Source organism: Cannabis sativa, chromosome X (genome assembly GCF_029168945.1).
Source record: "Cannabis sativa cultivar Pink pepper isolate KNU-18-1 chromosome X, ASM2916894v1, whole genome shotgun sequence".
Taxonomy (NCBI): domain Eukaryota; kingdom Viridiplantae; phylum Streptophyta; class Magnoliopsida; order Rosales; family Cannabaceae; genus Cannabis; species Cannabis sativa.
Genome location: NC_083610.1, coordinates 65997426 through 66020385, shown reverse-complemented (window position 1 = coordinate 66020385; position 22960 = coordinate 65997426). Strand labels below are relative to the sequence as shown.

The window sequence follows — 22960 nt, the reverse complement described above, 5'->3', positions numbered from 1 at the left end:
AAGTATGGGTATGGGTCATTTGTCATTATTACTTTAGCTTTATTTGGTGAAGCATTTCAATGTGCAGGAAAAAAAAATAACAGATAGACTTTAGCTCTTCATAAATTAATTTTACTTTTATTATATTAAATAATAAGAACACTAACCATGCAATGCAATGGAGGTAGGCCACTATTGATAATCATACCAAGATTAACGGCTATATGCATGTTCCCTACAAAATAAATAAATAACAGATACAGTCATGTGCATTGAATTAATAATTATAATATGTGTTTTTTAATCTCCTAGTAAGCCAAAGCAAAGAGTAATTTTCAAAAAAAAAAAAAAAAATTGAAAATATAAATAGAAATTGTGTTTGGTGACTGATTTTATTTTTTGTTTTTAAAATTAAAAAACAAAAGAGAATAAATTTTAAAAATAAATCTTAAAAACACTTTTTTTTTTCACTTTTGCTTCTCTCTCATTAGTCTTACTTTGGAGTATTTTTTATTTGATTTTTCATTATAATTTTATATATTTATTTAAAAATAAATAAATGATATTCATAATTTTTTATATTAAAAAAATAAAAAAAAAATCAAAATTTATGTTTTTTTATTTTTAAAATTAAAAAATAAAAATAATAATAGAACATACTTTTATTTATTTTTTTTTTTTGAAGAAACATCATATATTAAGAAGAAAGCTCTAAAACAGAGCCAAACAAACAGTCTACATGGCCACAAGAGGGGCCAAGTCCTCTATAGTAAACACACTAGGAAAAGAGAAATTAAAAGCCCACTGAGACAAGTTGTGAGCCACCTGGTTCTAATGTGGGAGCCAAACAAACTCAGCCTCTGAGACCTGATCCACGACCTCTAGCAGGTGCCAAAACAACTTCGCCAATTGCCAATTTGGAGCAGAACGACCATGAATTCCTTTCTCCAGCGATTAACAATTCGTTGCAAAAACAACCTGGCTCCAACCCTTCGAGAGACACCACAACACAACATGATATAAGGCTAAAGTTTCCACCTCTAGCGGAAAAGACGTTGCCATCTAAACAGAGAGAGCCCTAGTAATACTCCCATCTGCCTCCGTAACCACAATACCCGCTGTGGAACGCAAATCCTTACAAGCAGCATCCACAAACACAGCCCTTCTACCATTGATCTGATCTATACCATTCTCCCAACAGAACTGAGAATGGGGCAGAGCCGGAGCTTCCCAGGCCCCCACCATTGTCGAACAAGCAGAATTTACCCTTGCTATAACTCCCATACACGTCGAAAACACCTGATCATGGAAGGCACGGTTCCTAGCATTCCAAAGTTCATCACACAAGCAGATACCAAACCTGGAAAATGCCTCTCTATCCTCCTTGCTTGCTCCCCCTAAGAAACCTGGATCAAGCAGCCACAAAACAAAATCTCTAGGACAGGAAAAGTTCAAATTCTCACCACGAATCGCCCATTGACTACCAAACCAGGTGGCCTTGGCCAACGGGCAATGACAGAACAAATGCAGCCAAGAATCCACATTGTCACCATACAACACACAATTTACAGGATTACCAAAGATCCTTTGAAGCCGATTACCAAATGGAAGAACATCCCTGCCCAATTTCCATAAAAACAACTTCAGCCGCTCAGTAATTTTAAGCTTCCAAATGCGATTTCAAATCTCATCAGAGTTATTACCCCGAAGTTTAATAATGGACTGGTATGGCACCTTAGGAGAAAAAACCCCATCAGTCGCATCCTTCCACACAAGAAGATCTTGCTGTGAACTTGGGAGCCTCTTAACTAAATGTAAAGAGCTTGCCACACTAGGAACCAACCACCTATAGGGGCCCTGAGAATCCCATTCCCCCTCCGCATTCAACAGAGAAGACACTTTCAATGAGGTTGGCCCTATCATTGGATTAAAGGCAGTTCTGAAAGAGTTCCAATCTAACTAAGGAATCCATGGGGAATTCCACAAATCCACCGAATTTCCATCAGCAATAATGAAACAAGTCTCCTTCCTGATCAGATCTCTTGTTGCCAAGATACCCCGAGCTCCGAAAGAGGCGTTTCTAGGCAGCATAGAGGACCAAAAAGAATGGAAACTCCTGCCCCAATATTTCTCCTTGAAAATCTTACACCAAAGAGAGGACTCTCCCGACGCGAGTTTCCACCCGAGTTTCGTCAGGAGAGCCAAATTGATGTCTTCAAATTTCTTGAAATTAAGACCCCCTCGGTCCACCGGAAGACACAATGCATCCCACTCCACAAGGGCCAGATAACGATCTTTATCTCCTCCTCCTATCCACCAGAATTTACGAATCACTTGATCAAGTTCTCTACAAAGAACCTTAGGGAGAAGAAAAGAAGACATCGAGTAAATAGGAACGCTCTGGGCCACAGTTCTAATAAGGGTGGCTCTCCCCGCTTGAGACAAAAGTTTGCATCGCCACCCTTCAATCTTAGATAAGATCTTCGCCTTTAAAAACTTAAAATCCTTCACCGTACTCTTTGACCAAATAATCGGGTTACCCAAAAATTTATCCTCAATCCCCAACTTGTGAAATTCAAGTCGATCCACAATCTCCAATTGAGTGTCACGGGCAGTGTTTCCAAAGAAAGTATAGGCTAATTTCTACACATTCAACTGTTGCCCCGACCACGACCCATATTCATTGATACACTCGAGAACGGCTTCCGCTTCCTTAATATTAGCCTTGCAAAAAATAAAAGTATCGTCAGCATACATAAGATGAGTGATTGAAGGGCTCCAATGGCTCACCTTAAAGCCAGTAATCAGACCCTCGACTTCCTTCTCAAGGAGCATCCGAGAGAACACCTTGCTGCATAAAATGAACAAGTAAGGCGAGATGGGGTCTCCTTGTCGGAGGCCACAGTACGGCTGAAATTATTTCAAAGGGCCTCCATTCAGCAAAATCGAGAGAGAGACCGATCTAACACAGTGCATAACCATTCTAATGAATCTGGCATCGAAGCCATAGGTCTCCAAAGTACGCTCCAAAAAACTCCATTCTACATGATCATAAGCTTTTGAAATATCCAACTTCAATCCAACATACCCCTCGCGACCCTTGAGTTTTTTGAAGGAGTCCAAAACTTCATGCGCCATAATACTATTCTCAGCAATCCATCTTCCCGGCACAAAAGCGGATTGGAACGGAGAGATTAAATCCTTAAGGAGGGTGCGCAATCGATTCGCCAACAACTTAGAGATGATCTTATAAGTAAAATTGCACAAACTTATGGGTCAGAAATCATCAAAACAATTGGCACTTGTTTTCTTCGAGATCAAGACGAAAAAAGTATGATTAATCTCTTTGGCAAACTCTCCAGTCTCGAAGAAAAGAGTCACCGCGGCCACAACACCTTTTCCCACTATATCCCAGTGATCTTTAAAAAACTTGCCAGGCATCCCATCAGGACCCGGGGCTTTAAGGGGAGGCATTGCCCAGACCACCTCCTTGATCTCTTTCTCCATAGGTTTCCTGATCAACGCCTGATTAGCCTTCGCCGAAACACCCGAAAATATTAGGCCAGTAAGATTAGGGGCAGCTGGGGATGTCGAAGAAAGCACAGACATGAAATTAGAACGAAAATAATCCCTAATATGTTGCCTTCCTTCGAGCCAGGAGTTACCATCCACACACACTACAGCAATGAAATTGCGCTTCCTCTTGATCACTGTGGTACCATGGAAGAACTTCGAGTTTCGGTCTCCATGGCGGTACACAAGCTCACGAGATTTTTGCTTCCAAATATCTGCTTGCCTTCCCTTAACCTCATCTATTTCAAGAATGATATCTGCTTCCAACTTCAGATTCGCTTTAGACGGAATACGACCTTGAATCTCAATCAGAAGATTATTGAGAATCCTCAACTTCTCTTCACACATGCCAAAATGAGTTTTATACCACTTCGACAAGCATCTTCGGGTATTGTCCAAGCGGGCAACTAATTGCCAACTTCTGGATCCACAGACTTCGATGGCCCAGGCTTGTTTGATTACTTCTTTACATGTTTTGTCTCTAGACCACGCATCAAGATACTGGAACAGCGTACGATATCTTTCCCGATCCAATAACAAGTCCAGAACCAACGGTGCATGGTTAGAATCTTTGATAGCAAGAGAACGAACCCCCACCTTCGGGAAACTCACCAGCCACTGTGGGTCACACAATGCCCGGTCCAACCTTTCTCTAATCAGCTCATTAAAACGACGCCCGTTTGACCAAGTGAAGAAATTCACAGCACAACCCAAGTCCACTCCACCCGTAACAACCAACAAAATCATTCAGGTCCTGACCGTCATTTTCCTCCACAACCCGACCTCCGAACTTCTCTTCCTGACAAAGAATCGAGTTGAGATCCCCCACCAGAAGCTAAGGGTGACTCAGGGCAAGGATCTCAAGCGTTCTTTCTTCCCAAAACTCATTTCTCGCATAACGAATAGGTGGGCCGTAAACAAAGAGGCCATACCAGTTCGGGCCGTGAAGGACGTTGGAAAACAAGACCATAGTAACCCCAGGTTTAACCGAAATAACCTGAATATCCACACCAACCTTCCAACAAAGACACACACCCCCAGTCGTACCTAGGGAATCCGAGACGGAGGCTCCCCCAAAACCCAAACCACGCCAAATTCCATTCATACGCGAACTATTAACTTTTGTTTCCATAAGATACAGAACATCCGGATCTTCTCTGTGTACCAAAGCTCGAAGAGCTTTCTTTGCCGACGGACTGCCAAGCCCGCGACAATTCCAAGAAAGGATCTTCATGGGGCTTTGGGGGGCATGGTTCGGCCCGCCTCCACGGCCATAGAAAAATCCCGCACCTGCCTCCTTTCGATAGCTTCCAATTTACCCAAAAATATCAGAGTTCTAGCATCTGACATCGCCGAAGACTCCACTCTCGCCAATCCCCCAAGGCGTGCAGGTGCCGATTCCGTCATGACAATCTGACCCTCTCCACCAGCGGCCCCAGAAACATGGCCTTCTACCTCCATCACCCCTCGGTCTAAGGCCTCCGAATCATTATCGGAGCCAAAGGAACTCTCAACTGAACGCATGGTTTGAGTGATTAGTCTCGCCTTCTTGCTTTGGTCAATCTCCTCATCCCCACTATTTGATATCGGAGCCAAAAAAATCCTCCTATGTTTTAATATCGCTATTGGTGCAATTAAGTATCGGGTCCCATATAGTTTAATATAATAATTTTTATAGAGTATCGATAACTAATTGCAAGGTGACACGTCTAGAAGGTGCTAGGCACCACTAGTGCCCAATAGCATAACATCCTTAAAGGATGCTACGATTAGAGATGCTCTATAATGGTAAAATTTTAGAAGATGCTTGGTGAAGTTGACATATTATGTGGCAAAATATTAAGATGTTATACCATTAAAGAGAAAAAGATGTCATTTTAGAAATTTGCATAGATACTATGTTGTAGCATTGATGCTATTCATTTTTATAATAAAAAATTGAAGATAAAAAGTTATTGTAACTAAAAATTAAGATATATTGAATAATAATGTCTGAGATCATAATTATAGCATTTTTAAAGAGTGTTATATATTAGAGTATTTTCAAAAGTAAGAATGACAAAAATAATATAAAAGAAAGATAAAATAAAATATTATATTTTTAAATAATGTGTAAATTTTTAGTATCTTTAAAAACTATTACCATTAACGATGCTATGACTTTTCCTTCTAAAATTAATTGGTTTTAAAAAAAAAAATCTGTCATTTCGGAGAAAGGAAAGCTAACAAACAAACACTAGTAGTGTTTTATTTTTTATTTGTATGTGAAGCATATTCATTTTAAATTAAATATTTATATATATTTTTGAGTGAATTAAAATAAATAAAAATGATGTTAGAAATTGTTTTAAAATAAGAAGAGAAGAGAACCAAATAATGGAGCACGTTAATGGTAATGACCCTAACTATGGACTGTGTCAGTCATCTATTAGTGAGTCACATGGTCAAGAAAGGCACAGCACGTTTTTCCAACCAATCCCGTTGAAACCTAAGAAGATATTTATTTTAAATATTATTATTGTTTTGTTATTATATGTTTAATTAATTAATCTCTACCACCAAAAAAACTCATAGGTCAGATTTATGAACTTATTAGTCAACTCTTTCTCTCTCTCTTTCAACACCCAACTAGTAGTGTTTGAATACAGAGAACAGTGAACCCAAATTTTTAAGTTTTAAGTTGATAGTACCACGGTGTAAAGATTTAAGTGTGTGTTTTTTCTTCATTTCTAATTGAAATCAATCAGATCAGTGGAATTTAATTCACCTGAACTCTTATCTTTTGAATTCCAGACCTGAATCGAGGTTTTTGGTATTAGTATCAGAGTAGCTTGGCTTTGGTGAAGATGGAGAGTTATTTCCTTGAGGATTTTGGGGATGTAAAGCCCAAGAACTCATCGGAGGAAGCACTTCAGCGATGGAGGAAGCTTTGTTGGGTTGTTAAGAATCCCAAAAGGAGATTCCGATTTACTGCGAATCTCTCCAAGCGGAATGAAGCTGACGCTATTCGAAGATCTAATCAGGTTTTCATTTCTTCTTCTTCTATATTATTATAAACGATAGCTGTTAGTTGGCGTGGACCTTGGTGAAGAAGATAATTTCTAATTGTTTTTTTTTTCTTCTTTCTAATATCCGATGCAATAAATAATGGTATTAATTTAAAATAAATAAATCATATATGCCCCATTGACAAACTGAGACTGATCTTTAAAACTTGCTCTGTTTGAATTAAAACGTATAATTATTTGGTTCATCCTTTCCAAATTCAATTGGTGCTTGTAAAAATATTGCGGATGTACATAATTAAATAACGCAATCTAGAATTAAGATTTTGGCAGATCTGATTAAATTTGTAATTGTCCTAAAAGAAACCTTTTTCATTTTTTGTCTATTTTGTATTAGCCGAATCTAAATTTGGGTGATCCGATGATTGATAACACTCTGGTTATTCTGGTGAAGTAAAAATGTGTATTTTGGAGTGAATCCTTGATTGTTGGCTAGTCCATTTTTATTTGAGGGAAGGTGGACTCACTTGTGTAGGAGATTATTGTTTAGCAGATAAATGTTAAAAATATGTTAATTGCAGTTAGTTAGAAACATAAAACCAATACAGCTTGAAGTATTTTTTATTTTTGGCCAAGACAAACTATTTATGTTGTCAAAAGATTTAGAAAATTCGAAGTCATTTACAATTTTGTAAGAATTAAGATGCATGATGATTTGTAAAAAAGGAGATTTTTTTTTTGTCGACTGTTTCTAATTTAAGTCAACGTATCAAAACCTGATTCACCTGAGAGAAAAAGACTTAAAATTAGACCCACCTACTCTTTTTGCTCCCTTCTTGATTGAGATATATTTTCTTTTTAGAAAAAAACGTACAGTGCTGACAGTTGTCGTCCAAATTGCATTAAGTCTATGATGAATGTCTTTCGATTTATGCATGTTGTCGTCAAAACACCAAGGCTTGATCACAGTCCTGAAATACGGAATACACACAAGAGCAAGCACTCAATCTTTGCACATCTTCAAACAGATCTGAAAACAGATAAAAATAAAGTCAAGAATGGACCAGAGATTTTACACTGGTTCAGCTCAATGTGAGCCTACATCTAGTCCTGGCCATCTCTACTGTAGGAACGACAAATTCCAGATTACAACGCTCTTCAAATATCTCTCTGAATCTTGCTTTAAAAACTTCTTTATTGATTTGTGATACCCAAATGACAACTCTTCCAGTTATTTATATATGCGTGTGTAGAGATGTCTTGGTGCCAATGTATTTTAAAAATACAGTTAAAACTGTTTAGAGAGGCATGCACATGTCTTTTAAGGAATAAGTGTAGCTAATGTCGTTTTCTAGAGTAGAACTTAAGTGATTTGTCATATGTGGTCCGGTTTGAGGATTACCTCAACAATGTCCACCTTTTAATCCTTATAGAAAACCAAGGAACTCAAAGAGAAAATATAACTCGAATTTTGGTCTTTACTTGTCAACCAGATCAATTAAAGCTTAAGCTTAAAGGTAGAACTTTGCTGCCAAGATCAGCAGCATTCTCTTCAGTAGGCACCTTATCAAGATCTTTCTCATATCTTTCCCCTATCCAAAACATTCTTATATCAGTATGTTTGGATCTTTCGTGATATATAGTGATTCTTATTGAGGTGTATGACGATTGACTGTCTTAATAGACAGTAACTTTCTTTTCCAACATCTCAATTTCCTTCAGCAACCCTTGTACCAATATTGCTTCAGTAACAACCATAAACTCTGCGTCGGCGGTGGTAGACAAAGCTAGTATAGGTTGCAACTGAGTTTTCCGGTAGATGCAACAGTCATTTAGTAAAACACAAGTGAGGTTAGAGACTTATGATTATCCTTGTAGGATGCATATTTTGCATCCACATAACTTCCAATATCCTTGGCCCTCCTTTATTATTCTTCAAATGCAAGCCATATTAAAAGTGAACCTTTGATTTACCTTAAACCAATTTTACCTTCTCATTGTTGACTTCCTGGATTGGCCATATACCTACTTAGAAGTGTGTTAAGTCTTGTACTCACCATTGAGGACATTAAGCAACCAACGGTAGTTGAGTATGGAACCTTTTCCATTAGTTTTTCATCTTCAGTTTAAGGGCACTGCTCTGCAGGGAAAATGAAGCGAGCAGCTAAGAGAACACTTGCAACTTCTGATACAACCATGTTAAATCTATCCAACATTTCAATGGATTACTTGGTTTGAGAAATGACCGATGCTCCACATTTCTCATCTCTTGAAATATCCATTACAAGAATCTTCTTTGCTCTGCCCAAGATCCTTCATTTCAAACTCTTGGCTAAGTTGCTTCTTGAGCCGATCATTCTTCAATTTTTCTTTCCCCATAAGTAGCATAACGTATACATATAGTAACAGAACAATTTTTCTTAACATCCGTTTGTTCTATTTCAAACACCAGCTGAACAGCCAATACAAAAGTGATCCCCACAGTTTTAAACTTGACCACAAATAAGAAAATTTCAGCGTATTCGACCCCTTGTGTGAATCCCTTTGTTACTGATCTAGCCTTCTGCCTCTTTGGTTTCCCTGAGAGTGATCCTTCCTCTTGGGACTAACTTTTAGGTACTGTTTTTCTTTAAGTAGTCAATTTATTCATCCTTATCTTTTATCAACAAATCAACTTCTTGCTTTGAATTGCCTCTTTGTGATTGAGTGGCTCATTTTTTCAAGCTGGTTTGCTACTGTCAAGGCATAGGAAATCACATCTGCTTCTCCTAGGAGGTTGAATAGCCATTGTAGTTCGATCTAGATCTAGCTGATATGTTGACAATGATGGTTATTCCATTACTGACTGGTGTTCAATTTTTGCTATGTTTCATCTACTATCCTTTCTCCTTGATGTTGTAAAACTGGCTCAATTTCAAGCTCTACTGTTGATGAACTTTCACCTGTTTTACTTATATCACAAGAAACACTACCGTCTCGATCAAGTGAGGAAATTCTTTCTCATTAAATTGTATTGATAATGTTATAACCAGGTTTCTCTACTGAACAAAGTCTATATCTTTTTGCACCAAGTTTATGCATTTGACAGATTTTGAACCAAGTTTATCATTAACATGGTGTGTGCGTACAACCTAATATTTTCAAATGGCTCAAAGATGCTAAATGTTGTAAAAAATTATAGGTATGCATGCAAGTGTACAAGTTAAACAAGTCATAAAGTGCTCAGAAAACCAATATCGACCCACATAGATTAAGAATAAATAAATAATTAAGTAGGGTGAATAATCAATCTTAATTTTAAATAAGCAGCTGGTTTCGAATGATTAACGACAAAATATTAATTGCAAAACAATATACGAATTAAATAGAAAAACTCAAGATATTGACAATCGTTATGGTTTCAACTTCACTCTTAAATAATTCTAGTCTCATCCGTTTATGTGACTAAGTAAATCCAATATTCTTAAGAATCATAAACAATATTTTATTGGTATACCTTCTATCTTGTGTTGCATAGCGAACGTGTAAATGATCACACTCCTATATTTCTATGTGACTATTAAACCTTACCTTCATTAGGTTTTTTTTTCATACCTTCATTAAGTTAAATTTTATATTCCACCTCTTGATTTCACAATCTAGGACCATTTCACTACCTAGATAAATGCTTATCTCTTGACCAAAAGACCTCACATTGTTTTACTTGGTGTCGGATTATTTAATCTTTCCCTTTGAGTAATAATTCTCACAATCTAAATAAAGCCCTCGGTATAATAATATAATACATCACAAATATAAATCACAATTAGCAACATTAAACCAAAGTAGAACACAAGAGCAATATTAATCAAAATAAACTTCCCATTTAATCCTAAAATTAAGTATCATAAATATAGATCCATTTACTCCTATAACCACTTAGGTAGAACTCACTTCCAAAAGATGTAAATCACCAACTAATCCCATACTTAGTCGATGGGATCCTAACAATACCCCCTCCCCTTAGACGATGTCCACGATGATCTACTCTACTGTGGCCCACTTTGGGCTTTTCCACAAGTCGCCTCTTGTATCTGTCGTCCCTTCTGCAATGCTAGTCCTACTTGAGGTTGCATGGCTTTGATGCCATTTGTTATAACCCCTTAAGTGGATTTCACTTCTAAAAGACTAGCCTAAGAGAGGAGGTTGCGGAAGTAGTTATAAACTACCAGCCAATCCAACGCCTACTCAATATGGGTTCCTAACAAACTCTTGAATCTTCTATCGTTAGTTGCCTCCAATATGTTCTTCTCCATATTGTAGTTTCTTTTTTCTATTCGTTGCTCTAGTTTTGGACAATATGACTTCCTTTTCAAATTTGACTTGAAAACATGTTCAAAATATCAAATTGCGTGTTGACAGAGAGGAAATCAGATTCTATTAATTTAGTTTCCTATAGGGCTTTTCTTTATTTTGTAATTAAGGGGTGTGATTTTGTATATACCCTATATGATATTGATTCTAGGTTCTCAAGACACAGTCAAGAACCTAATCTAGGTGTTGTTCCCTCAAACAGTCAGTCAGATCTAGACATTCCTGTTGCATTAAGAAAGGGAATTAGATCTTGTATTCAACACCCTATTTCAAAATTAATTTCTTATTCAAAATTATCACCTCCATTTAAAGCTTTTACCTTTAGTTTATCAGGTGTTGTGATACCCAAGAGCATTAACAAAGCACTTGGTATTTCTCATGGGAAGACAGATGTTCTCAAAGATATAAAAGCACTAGAACAAATGGAACTTGGAGATTAGTGGAATTACCATCAGACAAGATGGTAATAGGGTGCAAATGGGTGTTTACATTCAAATATAATACAAATGTATCTATTGAGAGGTACAAAGCTCGGTTAGTTGCCAAGGGTCTTACTCAAACTTATGGAATTGACTACACTGAAATATTTTCTTTGATTGACAAACTCAATACTATCGGAGTATTGCTCTCGTTAGCAGTCAACTAGGATTGGGAGTTGTATCAACTTGATGTAAAAAATATATTCTTGAATGGTGAGCTAGAAGAAGTGTACATGAGCCAACCTCTGGGTTTTGAAGAATCTCCTAATACAAGTAAAGTCTGCAAGGTAAACAAATATCTCTACGGTCTAAAACAATCTCCTCAGGCATGGTTCAATCATTTTCTAAAAGTAGTCAAGGGGCTTGGATGCATGCAAGGTCAAACGAACCATACTCTCTTTATGTTACACTCAAGAAAGGAAAAATGTCAGTACTAATCGTGTATGTCAATGACATAATTGTTAGTGGAAACCATGCTGAAGAGATTAGTTTGATCAAAGAATGTTTGGCTAAAGAGTTTAAATCAAGGGTCTTGGTGCACTCATGTATTTTTTGGGAATGGAATTTGCTAGAAGAAAAAAGGGGATGTGTCCCAGAGAAAATACACTCTTGACCTCTTAAATGAGACAAGAGTGTTCGGTAGCAAACCCAACAAGACTCCAATTAAGCTCGGAGACAGGAGAAAAATGTTTTGGGGAATTCAGTTGACAAAAAGAGGTACCACCATCTAGTAAGGAAGCTTATCTACCTCTCACATACAAAACCCGATATTGCCTTTGCGGTAAGTCTAGTAAGTCAATATATATGCATGATCCATGTTAAGGACATCTTAATGTTGTATATAAAATTCCAAGGTATCTCAAGCAAATACCAAGAAAATGTTTTTTCTTCAAAAAGACAACCGAGAGGTAGGTTGAAGTATTCATAGATGCAGATTGAGTTGGGTCTGTTGATGATAGAAAGCGTATGTCTGGGTATTGTACTCTTGTATGGGGTAATGTAGTAACATGGAGAAATAAAAAAGCGAACAAGCAGGATATAGAGCCATGACCCATGAAGTGTGTTAAGAAATATGGATCAAACGCCTACTTAAAGAGTTGAAGATTAACTATGTGGCCCCTATTTAGCTTTACTGTGATATCTAGTCTACCATCAATATTGTACATAATGTTATACATCATGATCGAACTAAGCATGTAGAAGTAGATAAGAAAAGATTGATATGTACATACAGATCAACAACTAGCTGATATTCTCACAAAGAGATTATCCAAACGAGTATTTGATTTTTTATAAATAAGTTTGGACTCATCAATATCTATAGTTTAGCTTGAGGGGGAGTGTTGATAGAGAGGAAATCAGATTATATTAATTTAGTTTCCTGATTTTAATATCAATTCTAGGCTGTAAATAGACAAACAAAATTAATAAAAATTCTTTCTCCTAATCGTGTTTATATTGCATCAAAAAGGCTTACGACGACATGTTGCAAGTTAGACATGTCGCACAATAACGCTGCAACAGACTTCATGTCGTTGAACATGCTTCAATATGTCACTTGGAGCTACGAATTGTGACATGTTGCCACTTAACAAGTGATATGTCACCTATATCATTTTCACAATTTTAATAAATTTTTGACATGTTGCCTACATAATTGCAACATATCGCTTATGACAACATGTTGCAAGTTAGACATGTCGCACAATAACGCTGCAACAGACGTCATGTCGTTGACATGCTTCAATATGTCATATGAAGCTACGAACTGTGACATGTTGCCACTTAACAAGTGATATGTCACCTGATATCATTTTCACAATTTTAACAAATTTTTTGACATGTTGCCTACATAATTGCGACATATCGCTTCTCTTTTATCTTTAATTCTCCAAATTCATCACAAAATCAACAATTAAGCTCATTCTTGCACACCTATGTCTTAACCTTTTTCAGTAACTCTCCAATAAAAGAAACAGAGAAAGAAAGAAAAAAGATAAACACATTGAATCCAGTTCAAAACTTGAGATGAAAAAACAGAAAGAAAAAAAGAAAGAAAGAAAGAAAGAAAAAAGATAAACACATTGAGTCCAGTTCAAAACTTGAGATAAAAACACACCCAATCAAAGTATAAGGGTCAAGAATGAGTGCATAAAATACACACATGTATGGGTGATCAAACCATCTTTCTTCAGGAGTCTTGAGTCCAAGAACATGGTTTGGACTCTTATTGACTACTTTTTCTTATCATATTTTTCCATTCTTTAAAATTTTCAAAGCAGTCACTTTTATGTTAAGGAGATAGATCCATACTTAATCATGTATGGGCAGATAGGAAGTCCTCATTTCCACTTGGAGTAGCAACACTATTTGGTCCATGAATCCGAGTGTAACATATTCAACAAAACAACTCGATTTATAATCATCTACCACTTCCAATGGATACTCTACAGTTCTACCGTCCTTTATGGTCACTAGTTTGATCTTCTTGTTTCATTTTCTTCTTCAGATCCCAACAAAAAATGAAGATTTTATGAAGGATGCTTGATGACATGGATATATTTTTACCATTTTTTAATTGATGCTTACCATTGGAATGAAAAAAAATGCCACAAAAGACTGTCATACCATAGCATCCTTTATTAGGGCATTTTCTAGTCTCTTTACCTCACAATTTGGTCAAGTAGGTGACTTTCAATTTCAGTATTCTCTCCCCTTACTGAATCTTCTTATTGGTCTTTCTCTCGTTAGAAAAGATTCGTTTGTCTTGGTTTCCTCAACATATAGTTCACTCTTTAGTCTTCAAGATGGAAAGAACATGTTTTAGACACAATTGGTTTTTTTTTTCTTTTAATTTTTAGCCCTGGCAGTTCGACTGGCAGACCTGCCAGTGGCGCCAAGGTTTTTGAGTCTCTGGGGGATATGAACCTTGGAACATATGCCTACCAACACTTTCAACACCTCCTTTTACCACTAGACCTTTACTTTTTCCACCTACGTTAACTTGGTTCCCATCAAGGTTCTGATCCAAACCCTTTGTTGGATCCATAGTGAACCAGTAAAACATTCCCTTCAAGTAGATTTTGTAAGATGTTGTTTTGGATCAGAACCACCCCTTAAGGTTTTTTAGACACAATTCTATTAAGCCATGAAGAAGTATGATAACTTGGTCCTCTTCCTTTACTTTTTCCACCTACGTTAACTAGATCAAGAATTAAACTCATCAAGGTTCTGATCCAAACCCTTTGTTGGATCCATAGTGAACCAGTAAAACTTTCCCTTCAAGTAGAATTTGTAAGATGTTGTTTTGGTCATTTTGTAGAATAGAACTTAAGTGGCTTTTCGTATTTGATTTGGTACGAGGACTACTCAAACGATGAAAAATGCTATTCCTTGCTGGACCCAATGCGGCGTTTGTATGTTAATTATCTGAAGAAGCTAACAACAATGTACATTTGGTGTTGGTTGTGACTTATTTCTTCTTTGTTCCTGTCTTGAAAATATAGGAGAAGTTTAGAGTTGCGGTTTTGGTTTCACAAGCAGCACTACAATTTATCCATGGTAAGAACATATTGATATAACGCACTCAGACTCTGCTAAGAAAGAAATGCAAATAGGATAAAGAAAAAAAACCTCCATTTAATTTCGTTCCATCTTCAATGTTTACAGGTCTGAATTTGATTAGTGAATACTCTGTACCTGAGGAAGTCAAAGATGCAGGTTTTGAAATCTGTGCTGATGAGTTAGGAACAATAGTTGAAGGCCGTGACGTGAAAAAGCTGACAATTCATGGTGGAGTTGAAGGAATTGCAGGCAAGCTTTCAACATCACCAAGTAGTGGGATCCCTACTTCTGAACAACTGCTGTGTAAAAGGAAAGAGATTTATGGTATTAATAAATTCACAGAAAGCCCTGTCAAGGGTTTTTTGACTTTCGTGTGGGAAGCATTACAAGATATGACCCTCATGATACTTGGTGTATGTGCCTTTGTCTCTCTAATTGTGGGCATAGTAATGGAAGGATGGCCAAAGGGTGCCCATGATGGACTTGGAATTGTTGCCAGTATTTTGCTTGTTGTGTTTGTTACAGCTACAAGTGATTATAGACAATCTTTGCAGTTCAAGGATTTGGACAGAGAGAAGAAAAAAATTGTGGTTCAGGTTACTAGAGATGGGTGTAGGCAGAAAATATCAATTTATGATCTACTTCCTGGTGATATCGTTCATCTAAGTATTGGAGATCAAGTCCCAGCTGATGGGCTATTTTTATCAGGGTTTTCTGTGGTTATCAATGAATCTAGTTTAACAGGTGAGAGTGAGCCAGTTAATGCTAATTCTCAAAATCCTTTTCTTCTGTCTGGAACTAAAGTACAGGATGGGTCATGCAAAATGCTTGTGACTACTGTTGGGATGAGAACCCAGTGGGGAAAATTAATGGCCACTCTCAGTGAAGGAGGAGATGATGAAACACCGCTGCAGGTGAAACTTAATGGTGTGGCAACCATTATTGGGAAAATAGGTCTATTTTTTGCTCTTGTAACTTTTGCTGTTTTGGTGCAAGGACTGTTTAGTCGGAAGCTGCAAGAAGGGTCCCACTGGAGCTGGTCTGGAGATGATGCTATGGAGATTTTGGAATTCTTTGCTATCGCTGTCACAATTGTTGTGGTTGCTGTCCCTGAAGGGCTTCCTTTGGCTGTGACATTGAGTCTTGCTTTTGCCATGAAAAAGATGATGAATGATAAGGCACTTGTGCGACATTTGGCAGCTTGTGAGACTATGGGATCCGCCACTACTATCTGTAGTGACAAGACCGGTACACTAACTACTAACCACATGACCGTTGTTAAAGCTTGCATTTGTGGAAGGATCAGGGATGTTGGTAGCTCTAAAGAAGCTTCTGATTTGGGCTCTGAAATTCCAGATTCTGCTTTGAAAATCTTTATACAATCAATATTTAACAACACTGGAGGAGAAGTGGTAACAAACAAAGATGGTAAGACTGAACTTCTGGGATCACCCACTGAGACTGCCCTTTTGGAATTTGGTTTGACGCTGGGTGGTGATTTCCAAGCAGAAAGGCAAGCTTCAACTATCGTGAAAGTTGAGCCGTTTAATTCTACAAAGAAGAGAATGGGGGTAGTGCTAGAACTTCCTGATGGTGGTTTCCGAGCTCACTGTAAAGGTGCTTCTGAGATAGTTTTAGCTGCATGTGACAAAGTTGTAGATTTAAAAGGCGACGTTGTTCCCCTTGACGAAGCATACCAAAATATTCTGACCAACACAATTGAACAATTTGCTAATGAAGCTCTTCGAACTTTATGTCTTTGTTACATGGAAGTTGGAAGTGAATTCTCTGCTGATACTCCTATACCCTCCAGTGGATACACATGCATAGGAATTGTAGGTATCAAAGATCCGGTCCGTCCTGGGGTCAAGGAATCCGTTGCTATCTGTAGGGCAGCTGGTATAACTGTTAGAATGGTTACCGGAGATAATATAAACACTGCAAAAGCAATAGCAAGAGAATGTGGGATTTTAACTGAGAATGGTTTCGCTATCGAAGGGCCAGAATTTCGTGAGCTTAGTGAAGAGAAATTATTTGAAATAATTCCAAAAATTCAGGTATGATTTATGGATAAGATACAAAAATGGAGGTTTATGGTCAATTGGGATAGATATGAGTATTTTGAATACAACAATATGAGAGATTATTTTATATGCAGGTTATGGCCCGTTCTTCACCATTAGATAAACATACTCTGGTGAAACACCTGCGGACTACTTTTCAAGAAGTTGTTGCTGTAACTGGCGATGGTACAAATGATGCTCCAGCACTACATGAAGCTGACATTGGACTTGCAATGGGAATTGCTGGAACTGAGGTGAGCACTTGTGTTGTGATCCTTATTTTATTTTAAAATTTAAACGTCTTTGGGCTTTCCAAGGAAAACTTTTCTAGAGCTTACACTACAGAAATTCCACTTTGAAATAATTTTATCCCGTTACTATTGTCAGCTTATACTCAAATTAATCGTGTCCTCGTATTTTCTTCTCTCTCTAGAAGTCAGGTCTCAATTCATGACTCTATAATTTGATAAAGCACGTTCACTTTTCAGGTGGCCAAAGAAAGTGCAGATGTAATAATTCTGGACGATAACTTCTCCACAATAGTGACTGTGGGGAAGTGGGGCCGTTCAGTTTACATAAACATTCAAAAGTTTGTTCAGTTCCAACTAACAGTAAACGTGGTTGCCCTTATTGTTAACTTTTCTTCAGCCTGTTTGACAGGTGAGATTCCATTCTCTTTGCTTTCTGACCTTTTATTATGTAACTGTAACCGAACCACCTATGGTTCGCTTATGCATTTACTTTGACACTTATACTCAGGAAGTGCTCCCCTTACTGCTGTCCAACTTCTCTGGGTCAATATGATCATGGACACGCTTGGAGCACTTGCATTGGCCACAGAACCTCCTACCGATGACTTGATGAAGAGAATGCCCGTTGGCAGGAAAGGAAACTTCATCAGTAATGTGATGTGGAGAAATATCCTTGGGCAGTCTTTGTATCAGTTCTTAATAATATGGTATCTGCAAACAAGTGGAAAAGTAACTTTTCAGCTCAATGGTCCAGATTGTGATTTGATATTAAACACGATTATTTTCAACTCTTTCGTATTTTGTCAGGTAACTATTTATTCTGTCATCGGATTTGACTACCTGCTAATGTATTAGTCCTAAAGTGACAAGTCTACTCTGTCCCCACCCTAAACTAAACTAAAAGCCCAATAAACTGAAGGGTTGACTCTTTAAACTGAGGGAGTCTATATAAGAGCTGTGTGAGACTAAGTAATCCATGGCTCAAATGGTCTTTTGAGCTTTAAATCAATGTGAAAAAGCTTCATATTGTAGTATGGATTAGAATCCCTGCTGGAAGCATGACTACGTGAACTTGCTGAGGAATTTTAAAACTTTAATTCTCTGATCTCAGTCCATCAGTTCTTTGCAATTAGTTCAATTCTGTATTTGCTAAGATTATGAACTTGCAATTTATGCTGATTTATTCTTTGTATATACAGGCTTTCAATGAGATCAGCTCTAGGGAGATGGAGAAGATAAATGTGTTCAAAGGCATAATGCAAAATTATGTGTTTGTGTCTGTGCTCAGTTGCACCATCATCTTCCAAATCATAATCGTTGAGTTTCTAGGTACATTTGCCAGCACATCTCCTCTCAGTTTACAACAATGGGTCGTTAGCGTTATCCTTGGATTCCTTGGAATGCCAGTTGCAGCAGCATTAAAGATGATTCCTGTAGGATCTAAATGAATCTGTGGCAAACCAAGTACAAAGGTTCATCTGGCATAGCTGTTGAAGGAGGACTACTTGATAACTTTCAGCTGCCACACCCTCACAAAAAAGAAAAGAAAAAGCTGCAGGTAATACAAAGCTGTTTGTTGGTTTAGACGATCATTTGAGGGTATTTTCAAACTTTGACTAACTTAGATTTGAGCCCTCCTGCAAAAGTTTGCGTTAGGCAACTTGAAATAGAAACTGTGTACAGACTTTTGAGGCACTTGGCAGTATTAACAAAAATACAAATCTACTTAACAGCTTTTTGGAGATGCTAGTCCAGAAGCGTTGATGAGATGAGCAATTTTAAAAGACCTTCAAATGATTTTTCAGATTCCATCTGTCTTTTACAAATATTTCCAAAAAAGCATATAAATATTTTCTTTTTCTAGCAGAAATAGCTCTATATGATAAAAACTCTCCCGAAGCACATCTTATATATAGAGAAAGTTTTTATAGTTACATTAAATATGTAATTATTATTTTTAGTCTTTAGGCTACTATTGAATGATTGTGATTAATTTAAAAAATTTAAAAAAATAATAACAAATAATTTGTAACTTGGTACTTTATTATTTTTTATTTTTTATAAAAACTCAATCAAAAGTAATTATTTTTAAAATTAAATTACAAATAAATATTTATTAATTTTATGCAATTTGCTATTAAGTAAAAACTTTTTTAGCAATTAATTTTTTTTGGATTGAAATATATGAAATATTTGTAATAAAACTTCTTATAATTTAAAATTATTATGCACATAACATCAATATATATATATAAAGGAAAGCATTGAGGAGTTGAGGTGGCAATCTAAATGTGTTTTCTATCCTATTCTTTGTTTTCTTAATTTTTATCATTTATTTATTTTTTCAATAATAATTTTAGCTAAATATCTATTATTATTATCAATAGTAACTCACATTCACATCTATTATTATTAATTAATAATAGTGTAACTTATAACTACATTTAATTACTAATCTATGATATGTTAATATAAAAATAATTTATTACTTTATGATATATATGAAAGTAATTATTATAAATTGGAAAATATTATTTACATTATCTAAAAAATGTACATTATATATGCAGAGTATTATCTAAATTGAAAAGTATTATTATAAATCGGGTATGTAGTATACTACATTTTTAAAACTAAATACTTTTTGATCGTGTTTTGACTAAATCTACAAAATGTACTCTTATATATGCAAAGTGAAAAAAAGAACAAGCAAAAAAAAAATTGGGTAATGTATTATACTTTTTTTATTCTATTTAACTCCCATTTTAAAAAAAAATAATTAAAAAAAGAAAAGAAAGAAAAATAAAATCATGTAACTCAACTCTAGCAATTCTAAATTAAGATCTTTTCAGCATTGTATGTATTTTTTTGTTTTGTAATTTTTCTGATTTTTATTATTATATTCAACTCTACTTAATTACTTATATAATATCAATCATCAATCATCAATATTCAATATATATATATAAAGATATATATATAAAGGAAGGTTTGAAAGAGTTGATGTGGCACTCTTAATCTTCTTATTTTGTCTAATGCCTATTTTTCTATTTTTCTAATTTATTTTAAAAAAATTAGTATATAACTAATAACTAACACTAAATTAATACATACTAATTAAAAAAATTAAACCAAAGACTTATAGTATTCTAACAAAATTAATATGTATACTAAATTAAACATTAAAGGAAAGCACAAAAATTGCCACATGGCAAGTTTTATTATCTTCTTTCTTTAATTCTCATCTCTCAATTTTTAGACTTAATTAGATTTAATTAGTGTTTTATTCTAATTTTTAGATTAAATTAGATTAATAAATCTAAGATTAACCAACCTTTCATCTTTTATCAAGATTGAGTCCTTAAAAATAATTAAGTGGCAATCTCTAATAATTATCATTAACCTACAAGAAAGATGAGTAAGTCAAGCAACCAAGAGCCTTCATCATAACATTTTTTTTCTTTATAAATAACAATAAATTAGTGTAAAATATCAAAACTAATAGATAGCATATTTCAAAAAATATATCTATATCTATATATCAATATATATATATATATATATATATATATATTTATATATAAACCTTTCATCTTTTATCAAGATTGAGTCCTTAAAAATAATTAAGTGGCAATCTCTAATAATTATCATTAACCTACAAGCAACCAAGAGCCTTTATCATAACATTTTTTTTCTTTATAAATAACAATAAATTAGTGTAAAATATCAAAACTAATAGATAGCATATTTCAAGAAATATATCTATATCTATATATCAATAAAAAATATATATATATAAATATTAGCATGTATACTAAATTAAAAGAAATCATTAAAAAAATCAAACTAAGAACTTATAGTATTCTAAAATTATAATTACTACCTATTTTATTATTATAAACATACATAATAATATACAAAATAATTACAAAAAGAAAAAAAATTGGCCATGTGTCATCACACATAGTTTTCTTTTACTTTTTTTATTTTCTCAATTTTTTTTTTATTTCTATTATTATATAAAAACTATTTGTATTCTTTAAACTAAAAAAAATATTTATATTTATGTATGGCTCTTATCATTTATATTTATATTAATGTCCTATTGTTATGATAAAACTATTTGTATTCTTTAATTAAAAAAAGTCTATTTGTATTCTTATGTAACTCTTATTATTTATGTGTATATTAATATTCTATTATCATATTAAAACTATTTGTATTCTTTAATTGAAAAAAAAACTATTGTATTCTTCCACTACAAAAAACCTATATAATGTCCAAGATCAAGTTAAACTTTATAGAATTTTTGTTATGTTAATTATTTTTTCTTCTAATTTTTTATGTTGATCTATTTTTATTACTTAGCAATATATATTTATTTTTTGAAGTTTTTGTTATGTTTTTTTTTAATTCTTGATGTTCTATATTTTCAGATTTCGAAAAAGATCAATCATCGAAAAATTCTTCTCCAATGGATACTTTGCAGCAAAATTATTAGGTAATTTTTTCTCTTGCTATGAAAGATTATATTACTTTTATTTTTATTTGGTTTTTAATTACAAAATTTTTTGTCAAAGTATTTAATTACAAATTAAGTATTAAGTTTTTCTCTAATAGATTTTTTGGTAACAAAGTCCACTCATAGTTTTGAAGTTTTTGTTATATTAATTTTATTTCTTTTTAATTCTTGATGTTGATTATTTTCTCTACTTAGTAATGTATGTTCATTTTTTAAGTTTTTATTATGTTTTTTCTTATTTTTTGATGTTTTATATTTTCAGATTACTTGAAAAAGACTATTCATTCATATATTATTCCCCAATAAATATTTTGTAATAAAACTATTAGACAATTTTTTCTCTTTCTTTGAAAAATTATATTACTTTGATATATATATATATATATATATATATATAAGTATCAAGTTCTTCTCTAATAAATTCTTTTGCAACAAAGTTATTAATAACTTTTTCTACTTTAAAATTCTATATTAATTTTATTTTGATTTAAGTTTTAATTACAAAGTATATTAAAATGATAAATTTTTATCTCTCTCCATAAAATTTATATGTATTATAATAGACATATATATATATACGTATCTCTAAGAAACCCTAAAAAAAGATTATATAAGAGCTAATATGATTTTTTTTTTAATTTTATTTTTTATAAATTTTCATAATGAATAATTAAAATTTTATTGTATTTCTCTCCTTCAATCATGAGCTTTAAATTTTTATTATGTTAACTATTTTGTAATAAATTACATACATTTATATTAATTTTAGTGATGTCTTTTGATTTTTTTAATAATTTACACTATATAATTAGTGTATTGAAGATAATATTTTAGTATTTTTTTATTAATTTGAATCATTTAACTTTATAAAAAAAAACATCACAATACATTTATATTAATTTTTTTATAATTTACACCATATAATTAATATATTGAAAATGATATATGTACTATATATTTTTTAATTATTTAACTTTCTAAAAAATTATTAATTTAAGAAATTTTTTTTTGTTATTGATAAACTTAATTTTGAATTATTAATATTTAATTTTAAGTTATCTTCTAATCGATCTATTTATCTATATATTTTTTATATCTACATATAAATCTGAAAGAAAAATAAGTGTGGTGACTTCATCTCCTTCTAATTTTCTACTTTACTTAATTTGCG

General features: G+C 34.1%; 1 protein-coding gene across 1 annotated transcript; it reads left to right on the top strand.

Annotated features, from left to right (window-relative positions):
* The first annotated feature begins 6085 nt into the window (after window positions 1–6085).
* Window positions 6086–19076, top strand: LOC115713536 (calcium-transporting ATPase 1). Its single transcript, XM_030642019.2, has 7 exons — window positions 6086–6575; window positions 14896–14950; window positions 15059–17010; window positions 17112–17270; window positions 17505–17676; window positions 17776–18074; window positions 18467–19076. The coding sequence occupies exons 1-7, from the start codon at window positions 6399–6401 to the stop codon at window positions 18713–18715; spliced, it is 3063 nt and encodes a 1020-aa protein (XP_030497879.1). The 5' UTR covers window positions 6086–6398; the 3' UTR covers window positions 18716–19076.
* The last annotated feature ends 3884 nt before the right edge of the window (window positions 19077–22960 follow it).

Excerpts from the sequence above, each read along its gene's own strand:
- LOC115713536 (XM_030642019.2), top strand. The coding sequence starts at position 6,399 with ATGGAGAGTTATTTCCTTGAGGATTTTGGGGATGTAAAGCCCAAGAAC. Across the intron at positions 17,011-17,111 it reads AAATAATTCCAAAAATTCAG|GTTATGGCCCGTTCTTCACC; the intron begins GTATGATTTATG and ends TTTTATATGCAG. Across the intron at positions 17,677-17,775 it reads TTCTTCAGCCTGTTTGACAG|GAAGTGCTCCCCTTACTGCT; the intron begins GTGAGATTCCAT and ends ACTTATACTCAG.